Source organism: Netta rufina (genome assembly GCF_964035555.1).
Source record: "Netta rufina genome assembly, chromosome: 17".
Taxonomy (NCBI): domain Eukaryota; kingdom Metazoa; phylum Chordata; class Aves; order Anseriformes; family Anatidae; genus Netta; species Netta rufina.
Genome location: NC_140141.1, coordinates 3189916 through 3212006, shown reverse-complemented (window position 1 = coordinate 3212006; position 22091 = coordinate 3189916). Strand labels below are relative to the sequence as shown.

Genomic DNA, 22091 nt, shown 5'->3' with positions numbered 1-22091 from the left:
CTGAAGTCTCCTCAAGCTTCTTTATGGTGTTCCTTGCTACCATTACCCAACCACTTCCCATGCCTCAGACACCCCTTCGGCAGTGCTGGACTGCACAGAGATAAAGAGCTGCAGCGGGTTGATCTTGCAAATCTTGAAACATGGACGAAGCTTCATGCATCAGCCTAATCGGATGGGAAGGGGTCTGCTATCAGCTCCTTATACATGTAGTTTCTATCAGTAGCAGCAAGAGAACACAGCCAGATAAGGACAGATGTACCAGTGATTACAGCCCCAGACAAGAAATGGGGTTCATTTTTCTTAACTTCAAAGGCTGTCTGTAGCTTTAGGCAACATAGCTTTTTTGTCCCAAGCTTCACCCTCTTTGAAAAGAAGGTAACAGCACTTCTTCACCTCAAAGTCACGGCTGGTAGAACCAAACACATGAAATACCATCCTCAGATCCTGTGCTAACTGCATTATGTAAGTACTGAAATCAGGCCACTAACAATTTCAAAACATTTTTTATTTCTTAAATTGGTGTTGTACAATTTAAAGCCAAAAAAAAGTCACACAAAACACAAATAAAAAATGTTGACAAAGTATCAAGCATTACCTTATAAAGAACATCATCATACGCTCTCACAAACCTGAAGATACATGTTATTAGACTGAGGTTTCTTGAAATCTATTAAGACGCTACACACAAACGCTGCAACAGTAACAAAGCCATGACAATAGCAAGTGGACTATGCTAGCAACTTCAACAATGGTTGGGGATTTTTTGTGTATTGTTTTCTTTTTTTGTTGCCTTTTTTTTTTTTTTTTATTTTGCATTCCTTATTGTCTACAAAGCAATAAATATTTTTCACCAAAAAAATTGGTTTCACGCTACATGCAATTAGATAAAAAATAAAGTCACCAAAGTGATGGCAAAATAAATCACCTGATTTTTTTTCTTTCTCCTTTTTCTTTTTTTTGTTTTCTTTTTTTTTTTTTTTTTTTTTAATTCAAGCACAGTGGCTAAGTTTCAAGTATCGAGAGAAAACATATATACACGTTTGTGTTTGTGTGCATATATATACATACACACACATACACACACATACTTGTATGTATATATACAAACACATACATATATATATTGGTTGTAGGTCTGTAAACCACAATATTTTGGAGCAATATATACTTGTGTACATTGAATGTGGACAATTTTGATACATTCAAGTAATTAAGTACAGCTGGAAGGTTAGTGCTGAGCTTGCCACGTACAAGGATCGTTAAACCTGCGGCACAAACGTGGGTCCTGGGCTGCGCTTCTCCTGGGCAGGAAGCTCTCAGCGTACGCTCGTGGGATTGCCGGGAGGGTTCAGGGCAGTAGCAGGTGTCTGTATTGCAGAGTCAGTCCTGGCTCGGTGCTTTTGTGCTGCATCCCAGTGCACTCATCTGCGGCATAGCCCTTTGCAGAACTGGTAAAATCCTTTCAGAAGCGGTCTGGGTCTCTTCAGCGTTTCTTGCCACAGGCTGGGAGGTTGCTTCTTTGCTGTTATTTTCTTTTTTTCCTCCAGGCACAAGCATAAACAGCCACAGAAGCAGCAGGCTGTGAACGTATGATGTAACAGAGGCCCAATACTGAAGCATTTGTGTAAGCTACGCTTAAAACTTCCCTAGTAGGGGGAATCAAAAATTTTTTTTAATTTCCTTATTGGCATTTCTGCTCTGCTATCAGAAGTACCCATGTTGCCAAAGACGATGCCAGCTCAAGCCAACTAAGTTGCTCCTGAAACCCTTGTAAAGTATCACACTGAACGTGCCAATATTGAGAGAAAAAGCAGTGAGGATTTAACCACCATGTGCAAATTATTATTAAATCCCCAAAAACAAAGCCTGAGGTTTCAAGTTGCTTTCAAAGATATTTTTCTGCCCAGCACTAACAAAATACTGCCATGACTCTGATAAATTAAGACACACACTTGCGCACGCAGACAGACAGAAAGGCAGCCAGCTATCCTCTCACGCACATGCTCACAGCATCCGAAGCCTCAACCAGAACTCGAGCCACTCGCACCCGCAGTCTCATTTGGCTACAGAGTCTCCTTAAAAGAAATGCTGAACATAAAACCGAACACTACAAGATTTCTTTATAAAAAATGTAAGCAGCAAATAAACTTTTTTTAAAAATGCATTTCCAATTGTAAGTGTGTAGGATCTTAACGCCTGTTCTTGAGCTCTTAAAAAGCATGGAGCTGTATATTGACTGTCCTTTAAAGAACATTTAAATAAAAAAAAAGAAGAAAAGAAAACTATCTTGGTACTGCCAGACTGCAAGTCAGCTTTGCCTGGTGTGGAGGAGGAAGAGCACAGACTCCGCAGTGCTTTTTGCCTCACACTCACAAGATACAGTACAGTTAAATACGTACAGTTACACACAAACCAGATATATCAATATATATTCACCCTTAGGAATACATATTAATATATGCACACACGTAGTGCAATAAAACAACCAGGAAACAAGGGAAGGAATAAAAAGAACAGCATTCCTAACAGTCGTGATGTTCCTGGGTTGTTGTGTGATGCAAAGTCAACTTCTCAAAGTTCCCATAGTGTGTAAAGTGCTCCTTTGATTCACAAAGCTAGTGTTTTCAGTTTCAGGGGAGGGTGAGGGATACGGGAAAGGGCTGATCTAGCCAACAGCTGAAAGCAGGACAGCGCTAGTGCTTCCTCGTGGTAGATATGTACTGACAGGCTGAACCAAACAGCCAGGAGTCTTTAATGCTGATCCCAGTGAGCACAGGGACCAAGAGAGGAACGGATTCATTTTGGCTTAGACATACAGGAACATTGCGTTTTCCGTCATCTTCCTGTTCTCCAGGCAGAGGCTCTGTCCCCGTGCCATGTGCCCGTCTGCAAACAGAGGCAGTCCGCGTGACAGCCACGGGAGGTGCAGACTTCCCCAGCAGCAGCACGCTCTCAGCCTTGCTCAGTAAGTCTGTAGAAGGTGGCAGCAGCTTCAGCAAGGCTCAGGCAAAGTAGAGCAGATTCCCTCCTCTCGGCCATTCAGCAAGCACTCCAAGGCGGAAATGAGTATGAGAAAGGATAAAGGAGAAAAAGGCAGGGAGCCTCGGGTTGCCAGGAAGCTCGAAGGTGCCTGGCTATCAGCTGGGGTAGGGGAAAGTACACAAACTGGCCTTGATTTCTGAATGACATCCTCCAGCATGAACTGAAGCCAGCAGTTTCAGCACATCCATTGCCTGCAATGGAGACAGCACGGAATACCCTGTTCTTAAGCAAGAGGACAGGCAGCAGTCTTTATCCTTCGAAGTGCTGGGAAGAAGCAGACTTCTATCCTTCATCCCTGCTGCCAATGAGGGAAACCTTTCCACATCAGCTACGTCTTCGCCCAACCTCTGGGCAGGGAAGTATTTGTGCTTGCTGCAGTCACACCTCCCCACAGAAGAACTTAAGTCTGTGGAACAACTTCCCAAAACAGCAAAATACAGAACATCGAGCAGTTCATCCTCCAGGTATCCTACTGCCAAAATTGATTCCTGCCACAGCAGCAGGCTGTCAGAAACAAAAGTGATCAGCTGGGATGAGGTGTGTGGAGAAGAACACAACTGAAATCAGGCGCAGAACCCCGACAGCAGGGCTGACAGCCTGCGCTCGATGCAGAGTTTACCTGGGAGAGAAAAAAATAACACAACAGATCAGCTTCTCAATTTCCTGGCAATATAAGGACCACCAAAACATGCTGGAGATTTGGAAAACAAACAAACAAAAACACAAGAGAATTTCAGCATGCCTAAGCAACCCTTCTGGAATCACTATCACGTACTGACTTAGACCAGGTGAGGACCCAGCCACAACGATCGTGCTGGGAAGCAACAGACCAAAGAGCTGAATGATCAGAGATCCAGGACCGAAAGCAGCGAGGCAGCAGTTCTAACACAGTTATCACCATGTTCTAAAGGACCACCACCCACTGGAAACAATTTATTCATTTTTATTTATTGGAGAGGCTTTTGTCAGCAGTGAAGATAACTCACGGTCTCCTATACCATTTTTAATGGCTTACAACTGAGAGATGGAGCAGGCACAGCCCAGCACAGTCAGGGCCAGATTCTCACTGTCTGAGCCTGAGACCCTCTCAAAAGCTAAACATTTGCTGTATTTCTACATTCATCACTACTTTTCTGAAAAAAAAAAAAAAAAAAAGTAATCAAGTACCTAAGATCTAAAATGCAATGTGCACGTGCTGCAGCCTATCAGAGAACAACTCAATCAGGAAGCTGTAACACTGGGTAAAACAGGGAATACCAGAACATTGGCTGGGAAAAGTAATCCATTAGCTGCATTCACTGTACCTCTGGACAAAAGACGTGATTTAGGTTTGTTAAGAAACAGCACAATAGGAACTACTTGGTTCCCTATTCACTTAGCCCTCCAGTACCACACACCACCTGCCAATCTCCTTTTGCTCTCCTTCAGCGAGCCTCATGTCAGCTGTTGAAGTTAGTGATAATTAACTGACTGATTGCCTGGGAGCCAGAAAGCTCTTCTCTCATTACCTATCCAAGAGCTCTGTCCACACGGACGACTAGAGCAGTCTGGCAGCACTTTGGATGCTGGCCCAAGAAATGCACTCAGTAACCAGCAGAGGGGGAGAGGCACGGTTTGCCAGCTGCATCTGCTCCCCTCAGCTGCACTGGCACGGATGGGCTGGTTTAGCTGTGATGGAGCAGGGCTGAGGCCAAGTCAAGATGCTGTAACGCACCAAGGCTGTCCCCCATCCCCTCTGCCTCCCTCCTGTAGAGAGGGATAACAAAGGTGATTAAACCCCAGCTAGAAAGGTAGGGAAAGTTCAACTCTGAGCAAGTGAGGTCAGTCATTTCCAGGCTGCATGCATTAGTTGTGGAGCCTGCAGCAGTGGAGTACAACCCCGCCTCAGACACACAGCAAAGCGAGGGTACAAGAGAGGTGACAGCAAAGAGCAGCCAACAGAGGGATCCATCTGTCTCTGGGAAGGGAAGCCAAACGACAGCAAGCAGGTAAAAGCTCAGCTTTCACTGCTACTGCAGTCACTTCCTAATGAGCAAAATACTTGTTTGCTGCCTTCTTGGCCTGTCCTGGGGAGCGCAGACGGGTGAGCAGTCTGCCCTATGTTAGAAGGGCTGGAAGGAGCCCGTGCTGTGCTGATCAGCCACCTCTGCCTGACAGCCGCTGCAGTTTCACGTTCCCAAGTGCTCTGTGCAATCGGATGGTTCCGGCTGGAAACCAAACCCGTGTCTTTGCTACTGCCAAGTCACTTCCTTCAGCAAGTTCTTTCACACGTCAAAAACTCCAACAAAGCCCTGGCAATTGCTCTGCATTGCAGCTCTCAAAATATGGCTCAGAACAGGGACCTGCATTTCTAACATTTTCTCCCTGGGAAAATAGGAGGCCGGGCTGCTAGGAGCTGGAACACGTCGAGAGATCTGTGCTATGTCCACCAAGATGTAGCCAAAGGAAAGGCAGATGATGGATACTGAACGTTGCGATCCATGCAGCTATAAAAACACAGCATGACCTAATGAGGGGAAAAAGAGCCACCGAGCACTCACATTTATTGATGTTTTCTATGTCCCCCTGTTCAGTGATGATGTTCAGGAGCCCTTCCATCAGCAGCAGAGCCTTGTGGTACCTCTGTGCGCAGTCCTCTCTGTGGTGGAACATCTCATCCAGGGCTGCAGACTGCACCTGCAGGCAACACCCCCATACAAAAGGTTACTCCCAGACCAAACCCAGCTTTCCCAACACGGCCCCTCAGCTGTGCAAACACCTCCATCATCCAGCCCCCAAAGACTGCACACAGCTTCATGAATGAAACCACCTGCTAAGGCCACCAGCAGAAACTGCCAGTGCTTAACGCCTGCTCTGTGCCAGCCCTGTTCCCAGGCACTGCATGGTCATTACCATTTGCACGGCGTAGCTGAAGATGAGCTTCTCTGCTGTGATGCTGTTGATCCGATCCATGAGTTTCTGTTTGTCTAAGAAGAATCTCTGCAGTCTCATGTTGAGGCAGTGGCAGGACGATACACTGGATTTATAAAGTTCATTCAGCTTCTTCACAACTAGAATAAAGGAAAGAAACACATTGGACATTCTTCTAGTTCTCCCTATGCCTCCCAATCTCTGTGCACAGGACCCCAAATGAGTAACTTCAAGACAATCAGGTTATATTAAGGCCAAATGTAAGTACTTGCTGCACCGATACAGGGTCTTTTTCCTTTCCTTTGCCAGCTTCACCAGTTACAAGCCTGCATGTTGCAACACCTACGTATCTATTTCACCTGAGGCCAGGCCTATTTTTGCTTCCTTCAGCTGCCACAAGCTACAGAGCAGTTTGCATCGTGCAAGATGTCTCACACATCACCAGAAGCAGCAGACAGGCCAGATACAAAGCTTCTGTTACTTGACGGGTGATGACGTGCTGTGAAGAAGTACGTGACTTGTATGTGGTTGCTGTTGGAGCTCAGTGTGGCTGAGCAGTCCTGAGCAAAAGAATCTCTCTCCTGGGACAATGCTGTCCCAGAATGAAAGGTCACCTCCTTTCCTGCACTGTGGCAGCTAGGACAGGAAGGTTGTGACAGAGAACCAGGAGTTAAATATGATCTAAGAGATTAAATAACCCAAAACAGCAAGCGAAGCCATGAGCTTGAGTCTCACTAGCTGTCTGGCATGACCTACACAATGTACCTAGCACAAAGCAGCTGATGAGTATTAACCAGTACGTGCATGTTTGAAATCCCACCCTACTGCACAACTTGCTTCTGGGGGAGGGAAATGAACCCACACCACGAACAAACCTATCTCGGGTACTGTGCAGAGAGGCAACTTCACTGCCAGCCAGGCCCTGTGACTAAATATAGCCTTCCTACGTAGAGATAAGAGAGCAGAAAGCCAGAAAAGAGACTGGCTCCATGAACAAAGGCAGTTGAAACTCTAAAGGACTAAGGCACAAAACCTTAACCCTGTTGGGGTCAGACTATCACATTACCCTGGTTCAGAAGAAATTTGAAAGCGAGTTGGAACCCCAAAGCTCGTGGGTGACATCAGAAGGGCAAAACGAAAACCTCCACAGGAGAAGAGAGCCAAGACTATTTAAAAACAAACAAACACACCAAACCAACCAACCAAAATCCAACAACAACAACAAAAAACATATGCAAATAAAGCAATATCCTCCGCCGGGGAATTCAGTCAGAGCTCTGGGCTGGGTCCAAATTACCAGGAAAAAGCTCATGGCTGCAAGGTGAAGACCCTGCTTGACACGCACTGCCCAAGGACACTCCGGGGCACTGTCTTGTCGCACTTCCACCTTTTTTTCCATACACATGTGAAGAAGTTACACAACTGCCTTGACAACCCTCTTGTCCTCACTGTGCCCTAGAAAATCTCAAGGGAGCTGTACTTTGTGGGGAGGGAAATAAGAAAAGCCAGCCTTATCCAATTCCCACACACTGAAGGAAGAGTTATGCTATGAATCTACAAGTTGCAATTGGCCTGGAAAAGGAAGAATTTATTTGGGTTACGTTAGCCCACAGGGCACATGTGGAAGATGCGTAGCTAAATCCATACATTTTAGTCCATATTGCCCCCCAGAACATGTGGGTGCTCACTGTGCCAAGCTCCTGCTTTTTGCAGCCCCACTCCAAGTCAGCACGGGTACTTCCACAGACTAAACCCATGGGGAAGGAGGCTGAGGGGTCAAGTACTTCAAGTGTTTCAAAAAGCTGCCTCAGTAATAATGCCACTGTAGTGTTAAAATTATTTTTTCTAATCGCTGAATCACAGCCAGCTCACATCACAAACCAGCCAGTCAGATGCAAATGTAAGGCTGTGAGACTAGCAAATCAGTGACTCCTGCATTACCAGGGTTTTACTTCCTGTGTTTTTGTTTCAGTTGAAAACCTTCATTGCCAAGACATGTCTCAATTTGCCAAGTAAGCACTTACTAGGCCAGGCACTGTGTAATTAAGTTAGATTTGCGTCGAGTACAAATAAACACCTGAGATAGAGAGGTACAAGGAATCAGATAAGACGCATTCCCCTCTCACTAATTAGCAACAAAGACTCTCACAGGGGCATGGGCAGGAAGGAGTTTGAACCTGAGGCAAGCACGGAGAGAGGAAGATTCCTCTCAGCAGGAATGAACAACATCCCAAAGGGAAGGCCTGGCCATGCAAGGGCACAATGAGGACTAAGCCCGTGCACTCACAGCTGGGGGATCACGCTCACTCAACATCCTTCCTGCCTTTGTGACGTTTCCCATTCTTCCATCCCAGGCCTTTGTACCGTGTGCCAACGGCCCCTTACCTTGCTTGACAGTGGAGGACAGGCACAGCTTGCCAGCTTTGATCTGCTCTATGGCTGTCTGCAGGCCCGACGACAGCAGCTCTGCGACTTTCAGGTACAGCACCAGCTGCTCTGCATAGCTGCAAAGAAAGCATGTTGTAACACAAACACACCAGTGGAGCAGCACTACGTGTCCCGAGGGCACAGAGCGACACGCTGAGGTGTCAAGGAGTGACCTGGGGGCTCTCTGCCCGGTCCTTACCTCCACTCCCGGCTGAGAAGGCTGATCTGGTCAGCCACCACGCTCTCCTGCAGCTGGTATTCAGACGCCGCCGAAGCGCTCATCTCGCTGGAGTTGCCTTTCAGGGCAGCGATCTCCATCACGTAGTGGACAAAGGCCAGCGTGAAGCGGAGGCTGCGCAGGATGTCGGTGTGCTCTTGCTGTGGAAAGAAATGGCAAGGTGGGGTTACAGAGGGAAAACTGGCATGCAGGGAGGCTGCTTACACGGAGCTGTGCCAGTGGCTCATCCCAGCTTACAGAAATAACACCTGGGCCTGAAATCCCCCCACACCTCTTCTTTGGGCAGGGACAGCCCAGCTCAGCGCTGAGCCCACACACCCCACCAGTTCCTCCTCCACATTAAAGGCAGTGACAGCCCCAGGCCAGAAATTCCCAGAGCAGTCCCTGGAAAAGCCGGTGAGACTTGCTCCAAAATGCCACGCTCCCTTGTTAAGGAGCATTCCCAGCAACGTGGGACTGTTTCAAAGGTCAGCCAGGAAGGGGACGAGACCGTGGGCACAACTGCCCAGTCCTGGTCCACACCACACCTGTGCTGGTACACAGTGAGGAGTGTGGATTTCATGAGACCGACAGCCTCTTGCAACCCCAGCCCTCACGTAGCTGGGTCTCTGTGTGCTCCCAGCCCAGTGCAGGAGCCCTGGGTGAGGTCCTCTTAAGGGACAGCAAGGACAGCCTTTCAGCTGCAGCCCCTGCCCAGTTAGTGAAGGGAGAGACTCGCACTCAGATCACTGTGTTCATTTCAAAGCAGTTTTTCCTCTGCTATTACAAACCAAAGGGTGTTATCCTGTTTCTGGGAATCTCTGTTGCTTAAATCACTGCAAGCATTTTGGGGAAGTTAGTATTTGTGGAAAAACTGCATAGTTGTGGGTCCTACAAAACGAATCGCTGCCTGGATCAGATGCAACTCCATTGTTTGCACCCTCTGCAGAAATGCAGCTAACCTGCTTGACCTTCAAACACGTAGTGGACCAGTTCTCTTAAAGGGGCTTGGTAAGGATGTTTTCTACATGAGTTGGAGGGGAAAACAAATAAAAAAGCACATGCTCAAGTTCTGCATGCTTTTGTTTTTCATTCACCAGCTCAGGCACTCAGCTGCTAAAGGAGCTTTGACTATCTGAAATATTAATCTCTCCTCTATCTTGCAACCTGGAGAGTCCAGTAAGGTAAGGCAGTCTCAGACTTCCTCTGTTTTCTTTAAAAGCAAAGGAGGAACTCAGGGATTAAGTAACTGCCAAGTCATACAAGAAGTTTGTGGCAAAGCAGGAACCTGCTGAGATCTTGCAAGTCTCAGCCTTGTATCTCTCACCAGTGCACAGCCCTTCCTCTCTGCAAATACAGTTGGCCTTATTTATTACACTCGTGTTTCTGGCCTTATTAGGCATCACAAGAGTCTTTCCTTCCATAGCCATCTCTACTGTGTTTCCAAAGCACTGCAAAACAGACTAAAATTTAGCATTCAGTTTGCCTTGTCTGCACCTAAAGAAACTTTTCCAAAAGATTGAAGAATGACCACCTATCTGAACACAGCAGCTCTGCTCAGGATAAAAAGGGGTGCTTAAATAGCAAGATTTCAATGCCCTGACAGCATCAGAAATCAGAAGATCTGCCAGGTTTGTATTCTGGTGAACCCCACAGAGCACAAAGGAGTCTCCAAATATGCCAAAAAGGTTTGGTGCCAGAAAGGTTTTGTGACGTGGATCAATTATTGTGCTCAGCAGAAATTATGAGCAAACTCAGATGACTCCTTACAGACACGAAGCTGAACTGAATGGGTTTAATAAGATCAAGCTGATAACTTCTTTAGCATGCTGCTCTTCAGACCCTGAAAAGCAACAGCAGCTGGCAGGGCCCCATACTTCTGGGACCTCAAAGACAGGACGCTCAGTTAAATTGAGTGCTGTTGCGATACATCAATGCATACCAATCAATCCCAGCACTGGGGTAATACACCAAATTGATGCAATTCAATGCATAATTAACAACAAGAGAAAAAAGCTAAATAAAATCTGAAGCAGAAAAGCAAATCCACATCCTTAAAATGATGTATGAAGATCTTCGTAGGTATCTAAGGGGTTTTAGCAACACCAAAAAAAAACTGATATGAAGAGCCTTTCCCAGTCCTGGGCAGCCCAACGCCGTACCATGAATGGAGCTGAATCCATCGCTGAATCTCTCTCCTACCTCTACCGCAAATGGGCAGCCTGACCTACATTTCAAATATATCTCAGCTACAAAAGCATTTGTGTTGCTTCAGCTGGTCTTCAGCCCGCAGGGGGGGAGCCTGGCAGCCTTACAGCTTGACAATCTGGTTCAGCTGTTCTGGTGCAGAGCATATCATGTCCCCTGCCCTCCATCAATAAACGTGTCAGGTTTACTTTTATTTCAGACTCTTTGGGCAGGGGCTGTATCACTGACTGACTCCCTAAGTGCATGCAGCAGGCAGTCATTTGATACACCAAGCTACTCATTCTCTCAAGTCAGCTCTTCTGATGCTGAGCCTTCTAAAAAGGAGAAGGCCTGAAGTAACCACATTTTATTTAGAAACTGTTCATGCAGGACACACCAGATAACTGATGTTTCCAACGTGCAAATGCAGCTTTTGAAATGGTAAATTTTAATCCTATTCATGGGCAGTCCCAAGGACTACACGACTTGATAACAGGCTCAAAAACCACTTTCCTCAATACATCCTGGGCTTCCTGAGCACTGTGTTACCTACCTCTCCTGAAGCCAGCTCACATTGTCTTTGGAAGCGATGGCCTTGGCCACAAACATGAGCCTCTGGATGAACCAAACACTGGCCCTCTGGATTTGCTTTCCCTTTATTCTCCCGTCTTTTGCCCCCAGCAAGTCCCTGGGGGGATATACCCACCTCCATGAGGGTCTCTTCAGGCAGCTCTGGAGCCTCGAATGTAACAGCACTTTCCAGGTTAGCAGTGATTGGATCAGCAAAAGCGTAGCGGAGACTCGAAGGGCCTTCCACAGCATCCCCACCAGTTCCCACTGCCAAGTGCCTGCCGGTGAATGAGCCTCCAGAACTGAGAGAGCTGGAAGACCCCACTGGGAAGAAAAACAGGCAACGGGATTACTTCAGATGTTAATATTAGGCCAGGTATTCCTTGACCAGCACAGGGGATAACTGTAACTGTAGGATCCAGGCTCTTATGAGAGCCAGCAACAGGCACTCCAGAAAAGACACAAGGACTCTTGATGCAGAATAACCACTCCGCATGCAAGCTCCTCAGTGACTCAGCTAGACAGCTTACAAGCACAAGCAAATTTAATGCACCTTCCAGATTGCCTGTCATTTTTTGGGAACAATTCCTGAAGTACCTCCCCTCCCTGTCCCTAACCCTTCCTGAATCCTGCCACAGTATCTTGGGCTGCATTTTATCATACACCACCATAAGCAACCTCCTTATCATGGATCAGCGTGGCTTCAACCTTGATGCCTTAGATTTAACACCATCACCGAGTAAGCACTTCTGGTAAGTGAGGTTTTTATCATGGTGTTAAATCATCAGCCACTTGCATGTAAACCGGGAAAGCTTTCTGTTATATGCCCTGCACTTCTGCCTTCCTCTCTTTACAGACAGGAGGCTGGACAGAGTGACTGCAGCTCAGTCAAGAACCTAACCTCAGGATTCAGGAGTAAGCACTGTGCTCACCAAACAATTCCCTCATCATCATCTTTTCCCTTTCTTGGCCACTGAATCCACCCTGAGTATATTGCATTTAAAAGATACACACTTCAGAAGGAGTTTCTGTCTCAGGGTATCAGTAAGACATTCCAAGAGTGCCTCACACCCTGCTGCAGAGGGGTATATTCTATCTATCAGAGGGATGCTAATAGCAGCTGTGATACTCTGCTAATTCTCCACCATCACCGATCCTCTGGAGGCAGATAGTTCTCTTCTACCCGTGAATTTCATTTGCTGCCTACCCTGACTTCAGAAGGTTTAGCAATATAATGCACATTTGAACAACTAATCTACAGAGACGCACAGCCTCCTCTCCTGAAGATCTCTCCCAGTTGGCATGCTTCAAAGCTAAACGGATCATTAAAAACTGGTAGAGTACTTCCAGATCTTTCAGACAAAGACCAACAATACCACATTCTGGATGCCCTGTAATTCTGAGACGCTGCTTGCAGAAATTGTTATGACAACTCCTGACAAGGCTCTGCCTTTGTATCTGTCAAGTGATCTTAGTCACGGATTGTCAAAGCACTTGGGGTGTAGAGTTCTAGCTTGCAAAGCTCCCCTTTTCACCGTTCTGTGCATTAACTCTAACATAAGGAGCTATTACACAGAATAAAGCTTGTCAAGCAGCATTGCTTTGGCAGCCTTTACCCTGTGCTGTGCATGAGTTGTGGGCTCACTATTCATCAGCCTTCTTTACCAGGGACTCTTTGCTACTCAGCAGACCCTCAAGTATCCAACCATCAGCCCACTAAAAAAGTAGTACTTGGATCTGCTTCCCAAATGTTATTATCCCTGCAAAAGCAATACAGGAAGGCTGAATTCTCTATTCACAGCGTTTCAGTGGTAGCCAGAGGCTCTAGCCAGGATAGTAGCCCCTTTGTGCTATAGGGCAGTCAGGCACTTTGTGTGAGTCCCTGCCTGCTTATGAGACAAAGGAAGGATTATGGTCCCAACTTTCCAGACAATCAAGGATCTGAGTGAGTTTAGCTATGATGGAAATCCAAGCCATAGCCAGGAACTGAGCCATGTGTCCCCCTAGTCCCAGTCAAGCAGCTTATTCATGGCTACATCCAAACCTTCCCTGCAGTAATTAAGAACAGTTGACTATGTTCAGATGAGGAACAGTCAGGACAAGAACCCAAACAAGCCAAAAAAGCAAACAGAAGCGTCCAAATATTTTCTTAAACTGAATATAGGCTCCAGCTCCCAGACACACTGTCCCAATAGGCACAATTACCACAGCCTCAACTGTTGGCTGCTGAGGCCAGAGTGCTGGCATCTTAAAAGACATATCTGTCCACCAGGAGTGCACTTCCCCATTTCCTACTTAAGCAATTCACAGCGTAACACCGCTTGTACTTCAGCATATAGAGCCCTTTCGTAATGGTACTCCTGCACTGAAATTGTTGGGCAAGGACGGTCATGCTTGCCTTTTACAGCTTATCTGCAGCCCACGAGGAAAACCATCAGAATAGAGAACATTCTTTATCTTTGTTGACCTATCAGCAACAGTGGATCTATGAACAGCTGCAGTGTTATTCCTGAAGCAGATAGAAACGATGTAAAAGGACGGTTTGCCTCACTCTTCCAGTCCTGGAAACTCCTAGAAGGCACGAGTCCTTGTGCCAGTGTGGGGAGTTACCAGCAATAACTGGGGCTGGCATGAGCCAGCACGAGAGACCTCAAAGGCATTTAGACCAGCTGAGCTCTCTTTGAACAGCCCTCTGCCACCACCGGTACGCAGCAGCAAAGACGACAGCACGTTGCTCTGCCCCCAGACATTCCCACTGGAACAGGCAGGTATCAGCCCTTTACCTGAAAACATCCTGGTCCTCGTGGTCTGTGGGGGGGTTGTTCCACTGGGAGGGGATCCGACAGTAAAAATCACTGGGGATGGGCTGGCAGAGCCCCCAGCCCGGGCACCAGAGTGCAGGGTCCCTCCGTAAGCACCTGAGGGAGCTGGGGAGACAGTTGAAAGGCGCAGACTGGCATTACAGGAAAGTTACTCTGAGCACAGCGTGCCTCACCAGGCGGTTTTACGTTCCTGTAGACTCTCACCGTGGTTACCAGCACAGGGCAGCGCTCCCTTTAGAGGCATCCTGCGATGGCACAACCAGGCCAGGCCGGCGCTGACCGCAGGACGTGAGCCTGGCAGCGTCACGCACTGCTGCAGCTCTTCTCCCCTCCTCGCTTCCCAACCTGCACGCGCAGGAAGACCCACCCCTGCAGAGCCACTCACATTCAAGCTGACTGGCAGGAAGTCCCCACTTCCACAAATCTCATTCAGAAGGGGCCAAGAGAGGAAGCCTTGCCTGCCTACAAAATCACACCGCTAGCCAGCAATTACACAGCACGTGGAAGCCCACAGACCTTCGAGCGCTCACAGCAGAAAACAAGCAAACGTCATTGCACTCCTCATGCACGGCAGTCAAAAGCCATCAGAAAAGAATCCTCCCTTTCGTGGGAGGCACCCAGCCAAACTCTTCCGCCACCCAACGCAGCCCAGGCCATCCCCCCAGATCTGCCTGGCCTTCCCACCTACCTGCAATTTCCATTGGCTTCTCGTTGTTCAGGCTGTCATTGCTGCCAGCTTCGGAGATCTGCGCCCCAAAGGCTGCCTTGAGAAGCAGGTCAGTGAGCCTGCCTGTGCTCAGAGACCTAAAAAGAGAACATACAAGATGATGCAGAAAATCACCAAGCAAGTTTGGGGCAGGTGCAAAGTTTCAGCTAAGTTTCACTCCGTTTTGTGCCATTGCTGGTCCACAACAACTACAAAGCAAAGAGCCCCAAACTGAAATAACCACTGGCGCTATTCCTCTCTTAGCAGAACATTTGAAGCACCTCCTGCTACTTGCAGAAAGCTTATGACTACTTTGACTAACTGCAGTAACGAAAGAACTGAGTACAGAATTGCTGTAAAACAATTTTTCTTTGATGGAAGATACAGAAATGAATACTAGAGAACTCTTCTAGATCACTGGAGAAAGTTGTTATCAGCAGAGAGGCAGATAAGAAAAGTTTAACACTAACACCTGAACAACTTTGTATCCTGCAACATTCATGTCAGTACCTGGCTTTCAAACGGATCTTTGAAGACCTGTGCCTGCAGTGTGATAGGCAAGGAACACCTCTCCCTCACAACAGGCACAGGATCCAAAAAGAGCAAAGCACACATTTGAATAATTGCAGGGAGTCTGGTCTAATAACCAGATCCTTGATTCCCCACTTGCTGAAACCTTGGGCACTGAACAGTGTGAAGCTGTAGGCAATCTTTCATTTTATAAAATCTAGGCCACAGCCTGCTTCTGTAGAGAAAGACTTTAAAAAATCTGCATAACATCTGCCTGCAACCCAAGGGTGCTAGCAGATGACTGCAGAATGCTCGCAGACACGTTATAATTGAAGTTGTAGCTTTGAAATTTTCCCCACTCATGTTAGGGAATGAAGCACCACTATGTAAAGCAGACCGTAGCTCACCTGCCCTTGATCTCTTCCACAGGCCTCAATCCAAAGCCAGTCTGCTGGCAGTGGAAATGACCGATCTCCTTCAGATCTGGTAGGGTCTTGTTCCGTGTTGGAGTCATCATGACCCCCTGATGGGCCAAGAGGGTGAGAAGGTTCTGGGAACTTGGAGTTTTGGGAAACTCAAAAGGGGACACAGCCTAGGAAAAAGAGAAAACAGAGATCAGTCTTCAAAATGAAGGATGAAGGTTCCGCTCACCCCTCATTTGTTAATCAGAATTAAATTGTACACTTAAAAACAAGCCTGAAATAGGAGGAAAAGAGGGAGAAATTCCAGCCCACACAGCTACCTGTCCCCTATCCCAGAAAGACTAAACTGAAAGGACAACAAGCTCTGCTGAAAATTTGTAGTAGCCTAACATAAGCACAGAGAAATGCCATCGCAGTGCCAGCTTCACGTCAGGCACTGGGGCTTTCACCCACGTAACCGCCTGCAGTCTCTGCTGGGGATTCCTTCTGGATGCACGCTTGTGTCACAGGCTGTGATGTACAAATCAACCCTGACACCACAGCGCACTAATGCGCTTCTGTCCTAATCTGGGCAGCTTCTTTTCATTGCCTGTTTAAAGCCCCGGACTCTGCTCAGATGGTGAATGCTGTTGCCAAGTGAGATCTGTCCACTAAGAACTAGGACACTGCCACATTTCACACAGATCACTAAACAGCCCTTGAAGAAAAGGGAACAAGTGGTGATAAATCCAGGTCAGAGATATCTGAGCAGTGCTTCACCCCCAGACAACCCAGCAAATCAAGCCATGAGAAACCCAAAGGCAGACTCCTTGACATACCTTTGTAGGGGAGCCCATGATAGTTGGCAATGGGCTTCTCTGCATGAACTCAGACAGCTTTGGTGAGGATCTGAGCTGCCGGCAGTGCTGCAGGCCATGAATCTGCAGAGGCTGGCTGACTGGGGTATGGCCAAAGTGAGCAACTAGAGGATCAGAGTGCTGCTTGGTTATCTTCTGCCTGCAGGAATGCAAATCTGACAGGTTGGGAGCACTGTGGAGCCGGGAGCCCATCCCTCGAGGAGAGTGTTCGGGCGCTGAGGCACCTGGAGAGCCCAAACACAGTGACAAACCGTATCATTCTCGGGTTCTAAAAATAAAAGCCAGCCTGATCCCAGGATTCACCGTGAAGACATCCAAGGAGGTACGTACCCAACCCTGAATGCCCTGAGACTATGGCTCCGGCCTTATCCATAGGAGTAATAATGAAAGTAAGGATCAACTCACCAGCCATGGTAATCCGGCTTCTCACTTCTGCTCCAACAGAAGAGGGGATAACAGTCTGGCTGGGCTGCTCTGGGATCGTTCCAACTTTAAGGGAACAAAATCGAAGTTTATTCAGCATTAAGTTTTCATAGGCAATGACAATACTACACACCTCCTATTTTATAGAAAGGTAGTAGTCATCTCTCCCAATCTTCTCAGCCCTGGCTGTATAGTGAAAAGATCAACAACTCCTGTAAAAGGAGGACAAGAGCTCTGGCTGGTATTCATTTAGCCAGGTTTAGTCTGACTTTGCACAAACATTAATTCAGAGGAATAGAATATAAATATTCTCCATTTCCCCATCAGCAGAGACTAATAAATATAGGATGGGAGACTCTAGGGATATAGAATAGCTAGTTACATCAGTCTGTTCCTTTACAGGAAGCAGCAAATTGCATCATTTGCACACTAGGGTTTTTCTTATCTTCTTCCGCTTGATTTGCTTGTTAGCATCTGGATCAGGCTATCAGGTAATCAGACAGCTGCATTTCTGTAGACACAGTGAAATTTCAAGCCCTTCCAGAGCCAGTCAGAATTCTGCTCTGAAGGCAATTGGCTCATATTTTTCTCACTTCAGCCCAAACTGGTAAAAAAAAAAAATACTTTCCACTTACAGAAGCCCTCTGGAGAGGAAAGCAAAATGTTTCACACAGACACCAAAACACAGCTCACCTCTCCTGAGGCTAATAGGTATTTTCCTCTCCATTTTACTGAAGCCAAAACACCTGTCAAATATTCTATTGAGAAGAGCCATGGGGGAACACAACAATCTGAATTCCTTATTACGCAGAGGTTACAGCTGGTCAAAACCTCCTCTTTACAGGAGAGAGACATGATTTTATTAGAGCAGCAATATGCCAGTTGACATCTTACCTTGCGGTGATGGCATAAATGGCTTGGCACCGCCGAAGGAGAGCTTTCTAGAGCTGGGCACAGATCCATGCTCTCCAGGATAAGGAGGGGAAGCACCAGTTTTAGGAAAACCAAGAGGACTTGTACTGCTAGATCTCCGGACCGTACCAGACCTTGTAGGAAACAACAACAACATGCACATCACTTCAGTTGCCAGTAAGAGTAAGGAAAATAGTATCACCAGACACTCAAACACACCCAGCTAACTCCACAGAAGTGGAGCTTCACGGCTGTTTATCTTAGATCAAAACCCGACTATACTAGGAGTACATAAATATAGATTAAGATGATAATCCTTGTTCTCAAGAGTTCCAATCCCAATAAAATTTTGCAAAATGAATGAAAAGAATGAGAAAAAAAAGAATGAAAAGAATGAGCTGGATTAGCTCAGCGGTAAGCAGGGAAGCTGTAAGCCTGTCATCTTCTAAAAAGTCACTTTTAGACACTTGCAGGTATCTAAATCAGTCCTGAATGAGACAATTTCCTATTTTGCTGTGTCCTGGGTGTTTATTGGAGGTAGTGTCTTCAGACTGCACTGAGAAGGTTTTATTCAAGTGTTCCTCCTGTACTGAGCCGTGCACTCCTTTGTCAGAGCAGCCTGTAAGTTAAAAAGCTCTGTGAGTGCACGTTGTGCTGCAGGGAGTTATGCTGTGCCAAAGGAACTGCTCTGTAACAGGGCTTTGACTCAACTCAGGAGAAGCTACAAAGCGAAACAGAGCAGTGCGTGGCTGTCAGGTTTGAAACAGCTGAGTATTACCCAGAGGAATTTCTCTTTGAGGTGGAATGGTCAGAATTGCCTGGGCTCCAAACTCCCCTAACTCCTTGTGAAACCTCACCTTAGAGAATTAGAATTAATTTGTACAGGCCACACGTGCAGGAACCTCAAGTATCACCTAGCTGCTAAAAAGAAACCAAGAAGAAACTAGAATAGGGAGAAAGTAAGTACAGCCACACCACCTCTGGTGAGAGATGGGGTTTTTGTATATTAGTTATCAGTATTTGAATGGTTTCATCACACTTTAAGAACACAGCCTAACTACTGAAATGCCAACCTGCCTCTGCAGGCTCCTTCACCAAGATCCCACTGCACTCCTTTATGTGAGAAAACAATTTTTTTTTATCAGACCTACTCTTGATTTGGAAACATCTTTTCCATTGTTGAAAGAACATTATTCTCAGCCAGTGGGTGGTTTTCTAGACAAAAATCAATGAATATGCTGAAAAAACTGTGTGCAAGCCACTGAAAGATGCTGTCACCAAGGTATCCTGCCTCCTCTCCCAGCAACGCACTATTAATCTGTCCGTGCATATCTGAACAGAAGGAACAAAGCCATAAAGGTTTCAGCAGTACAAGCAGGGCTAACTGCATTACAGGCAAACCCATCCTGATGAAGTGGCAGTATGTCTGTCCAACAACACCACCAGGAATATGGCATTACTTGATCCCATGCTTCAGAAAAAAAAATCAGTAATTGAGATATGAGTTTGATTTTTTTTTCCCTTCTCCCTCCTCAACCCCACCCCAATATGTTTTTCTGTCAAATTAATCCACACTACATTCACAGGCTAGGGAAAAAAAAAGAAATCATTTAAAGTTTTAACCTAAAAATCACTTCCGCTCATGTTGCTCCCAACTGAGAAGCCTAACACTCACTAAGTGCCTGGCCCTGAAGCAAAACTAATGTACAAAAAGAAAACACCCCTGACACGGTAAAAAGACACCTAGTGACAGAAAGAAAGCATTGCTCTGCCAAATTTTTAACTCTTCAGAACATCAGCCATCCAGAAGACTAATGGTTATTTATTGTGAGCTTGCAGGAAAAACCAGGAGCTGACTGCAGCTGCTGAAAGGTGTGGAATGTCAACCACCACCCTACGAGACATGGCATAGGCAAGGAGCAGACGAGCAGGACAGGTGATGTGGCCAAAAGCAAGCACACATAATCACCACCTCACCACACGAGATATCTACCCACAAACAAGCTGTGCTATACCGGCATCACCAGCCGGTCAGATGACAGCAGTCAATACTGCAAAACAGAGCGTATGTCAAAGCTCTTAGTCAGGCTACGTGCCAGCCGTGATGAGGCATTTGGCTGTAATGGCCTATTTGATACAGCTGATGGAAAAGTGGAATCACACACAAAATGCTTGATGAAGTTTTCTCCTTCCATTCCTGAAGTGTGTCTAATCAATTTTGCTGATTAGAGGAAGTGATGATGAGAGATAAATATGGCTTCCTGGGGCAGGAGACAAAACATGACGCCAGAGATTTTGTGATGATGCTAAAAGCAGAGCGTGAATCATCTGATTGGTTCCATTCCTCGAGTTCCTCTGCAGGGACGATGCTAATCTCATCATTACAGAGCGCTGACTAAAAGGAGCAAAACATGACAGTTTGATCCCAGACTGGTTTCCGCAGGCTGCGAGCCCAAACTCAGCAGCCTGTCACTGTGCCTGGTGCAGCCTCTGCACGTTCTCCAGAGCTGTTTGTACATCACATGGAGGGCTGGGACTCTTTTGTTAGGTTCAGCACTAACAGGGTGCACAAATACTGCTGTAAGAAATATAGGGCATGTAGGAAACTGGAAGGAGCTTACCACCAAACCTGTCATGCATTCAAAGAACTGAGCATAGAATAGTATTAAACTAACACTGGCACAAAACAAATCTCTTCGCTGATCCGTGGCTAATATCAACATTGTGTCTCCAATTCTGGGTCCACTCTGAGTAAGCCTTATCCTTAATTAAGCTGGTAAGAAGCCCAAACTCAGGCTGACACAGGCATTACCCTACTTCTGAAAACTAAACTTTAAGCAATCCAGATACTTGGAATGTTCTCTGCCCTTGCTGTACAAACTCTCTTTACGATCCTGTACGCTCCTCCTTCTACAACATGGGCTGCCACCGTTAATCCAGATCTCAAAACTGTAGGAGCCATAAATTACATGTGTCAAGGGACAGAAGCTTGGTGTTTTTTGGAGGTAGAAGACATCACCACCAAGCTGAGGAAGGCAGCTGCACGCAGCTGGAGGCTGGCATCCGGCTCATCCTGACGGCCCTCAGAAGGCATGCTCTGCCTCACAGGCAGGAATTACCCGTGACTTCATCAGGATGCATAACCACATTAGTATGGAACTCGTGTAATAAACATCTATGGTGTGAGTAGCTACAGGAACTGATTAGTACAGTCAGGTAAGTTTTGCATCCCTATCCATTTCAGTCATTTATCTCAACGTTTTCCTTTCATAGAGGCAAGTGCCAAATGGATGACTGTCTCTGCTTGGCCCACCAAGCCGTATCTGGCAGACCCCAAAACGCCCAGCCTACCCAGAAAGTTGATGGGAGCTATCTCGCACACACACATGCTGACAAAATGTACGGTACCTGGCAACAAATAAGTTTCAACATCACTACAGAAATACTCCAAAGCTAAATGTTACCACAAAACATAGCCTGCCTTGGCTCCCTACAGCAGGGGGAAAGGCCCACCACTCAAGAAGATTTTTAGAGATAGAGAGAACCTACTGTAAAAGGCCCCCCAAGATGTAATGCGGTGTAACACGCTGTGACCCCCTCCTCCCAGCCCCTGCACTTACCGAGGAGAGGCGTATTGGTGGGGAGACTGCAGGTTCTGCTCGATCCGCCGGTAGTTATGGATCTGTGTCGGGACCGGAATGGGCACGGAGTGTCCGTACTTGCTGCTGGAAAACTGCCCCGGCCGGCTGTGGAAAGGAGACAAAGCCTCGCGTCAGGGGTGGGCCTTCAGCCAGGTACCTGCAGATATTATCTTCCCCAAGCAGCCTCACGCAGGGAGCGCCCCCTTCACTGCTCTCAGGCTGCGGGTTTGTACGGGGTGGCAGTTCAAAGCCATGCGAAAGGGAAGTGGCAGCACACATCTCCTGAGAGCAGGCACCTTTCTTCCAGCACACTTCCCACCCACAGACTGAAGCCAAAACACACACCCAAGCGCACCACTCCCTCCAGGAAAATTGGAGCCCTGCTGGTTCATGCCACAGCTGGCCCAGTTTCCAGCAGACTCAGATCCCCAGCCAAAGAGCACAT

General features: G+C 46.9%; 1 protein-coding gene across 1 annotated transcript in view; it reads right to left on the bottom strand.

The window, feature by feature from the left end:
* Positions 1 to 484: 484 nt before the first annotated feature.
* Positions 485 to 22091, bottom strand: part of ULK1 (unc-51 like autophagy activating kinase 1) — a 78899-nt gene continuing 57292 nt past the window's right edge. Inside the window, exons 16-28 of the mRNA XM_084297332.1 lie at positions 21626 to 21751; positions 17988 to 18139; positions 17076 to 17159; positions 16632 to 16894; positions 15799 to 15983; positions 14864 to 14979; positions 14137 to 14280; positions 11490 to 11677; positions 8579 to 8757; positions 8338 to 8456; positions 5935 to 6092; positions 5583 to 5718; positions 485 to 3661 (exon numbers count right to left, since the gene is read on the bottom strand). Coding sequence (XP_084153458.1) covers positions 3606 to 3661; positions 5583 to 5718; positions 5935 to 6092; positions 8338 to 8456; positions 8579 to 8757; positions 11490 to 11677; positions 14137 to 14280; positions 14864 to 14979; positions 15799 to 15983; positions 16632 to 16894; positions 17076 to 17159; positions 17988 to 18139; positions 21626 to 21751 — 1906 coding nt within the window. The 3' untranslated portion in view covers positions 485 to 3605. The remainder of the gene's footprint in view (positions 3662 to 5582; positions 5719 to 5934; positions 6093 to 8337; positions 8457 to 8578; positions 8758 to 11489; positions 11678 to 14136; positions 14281 to 14863; positions 14980 to 15798; positions 15984 to 16631; positions 16895 to 17075; positions 17160 to 17987; positions 18140 to 21625; positions 21752 to 22091) is intronic.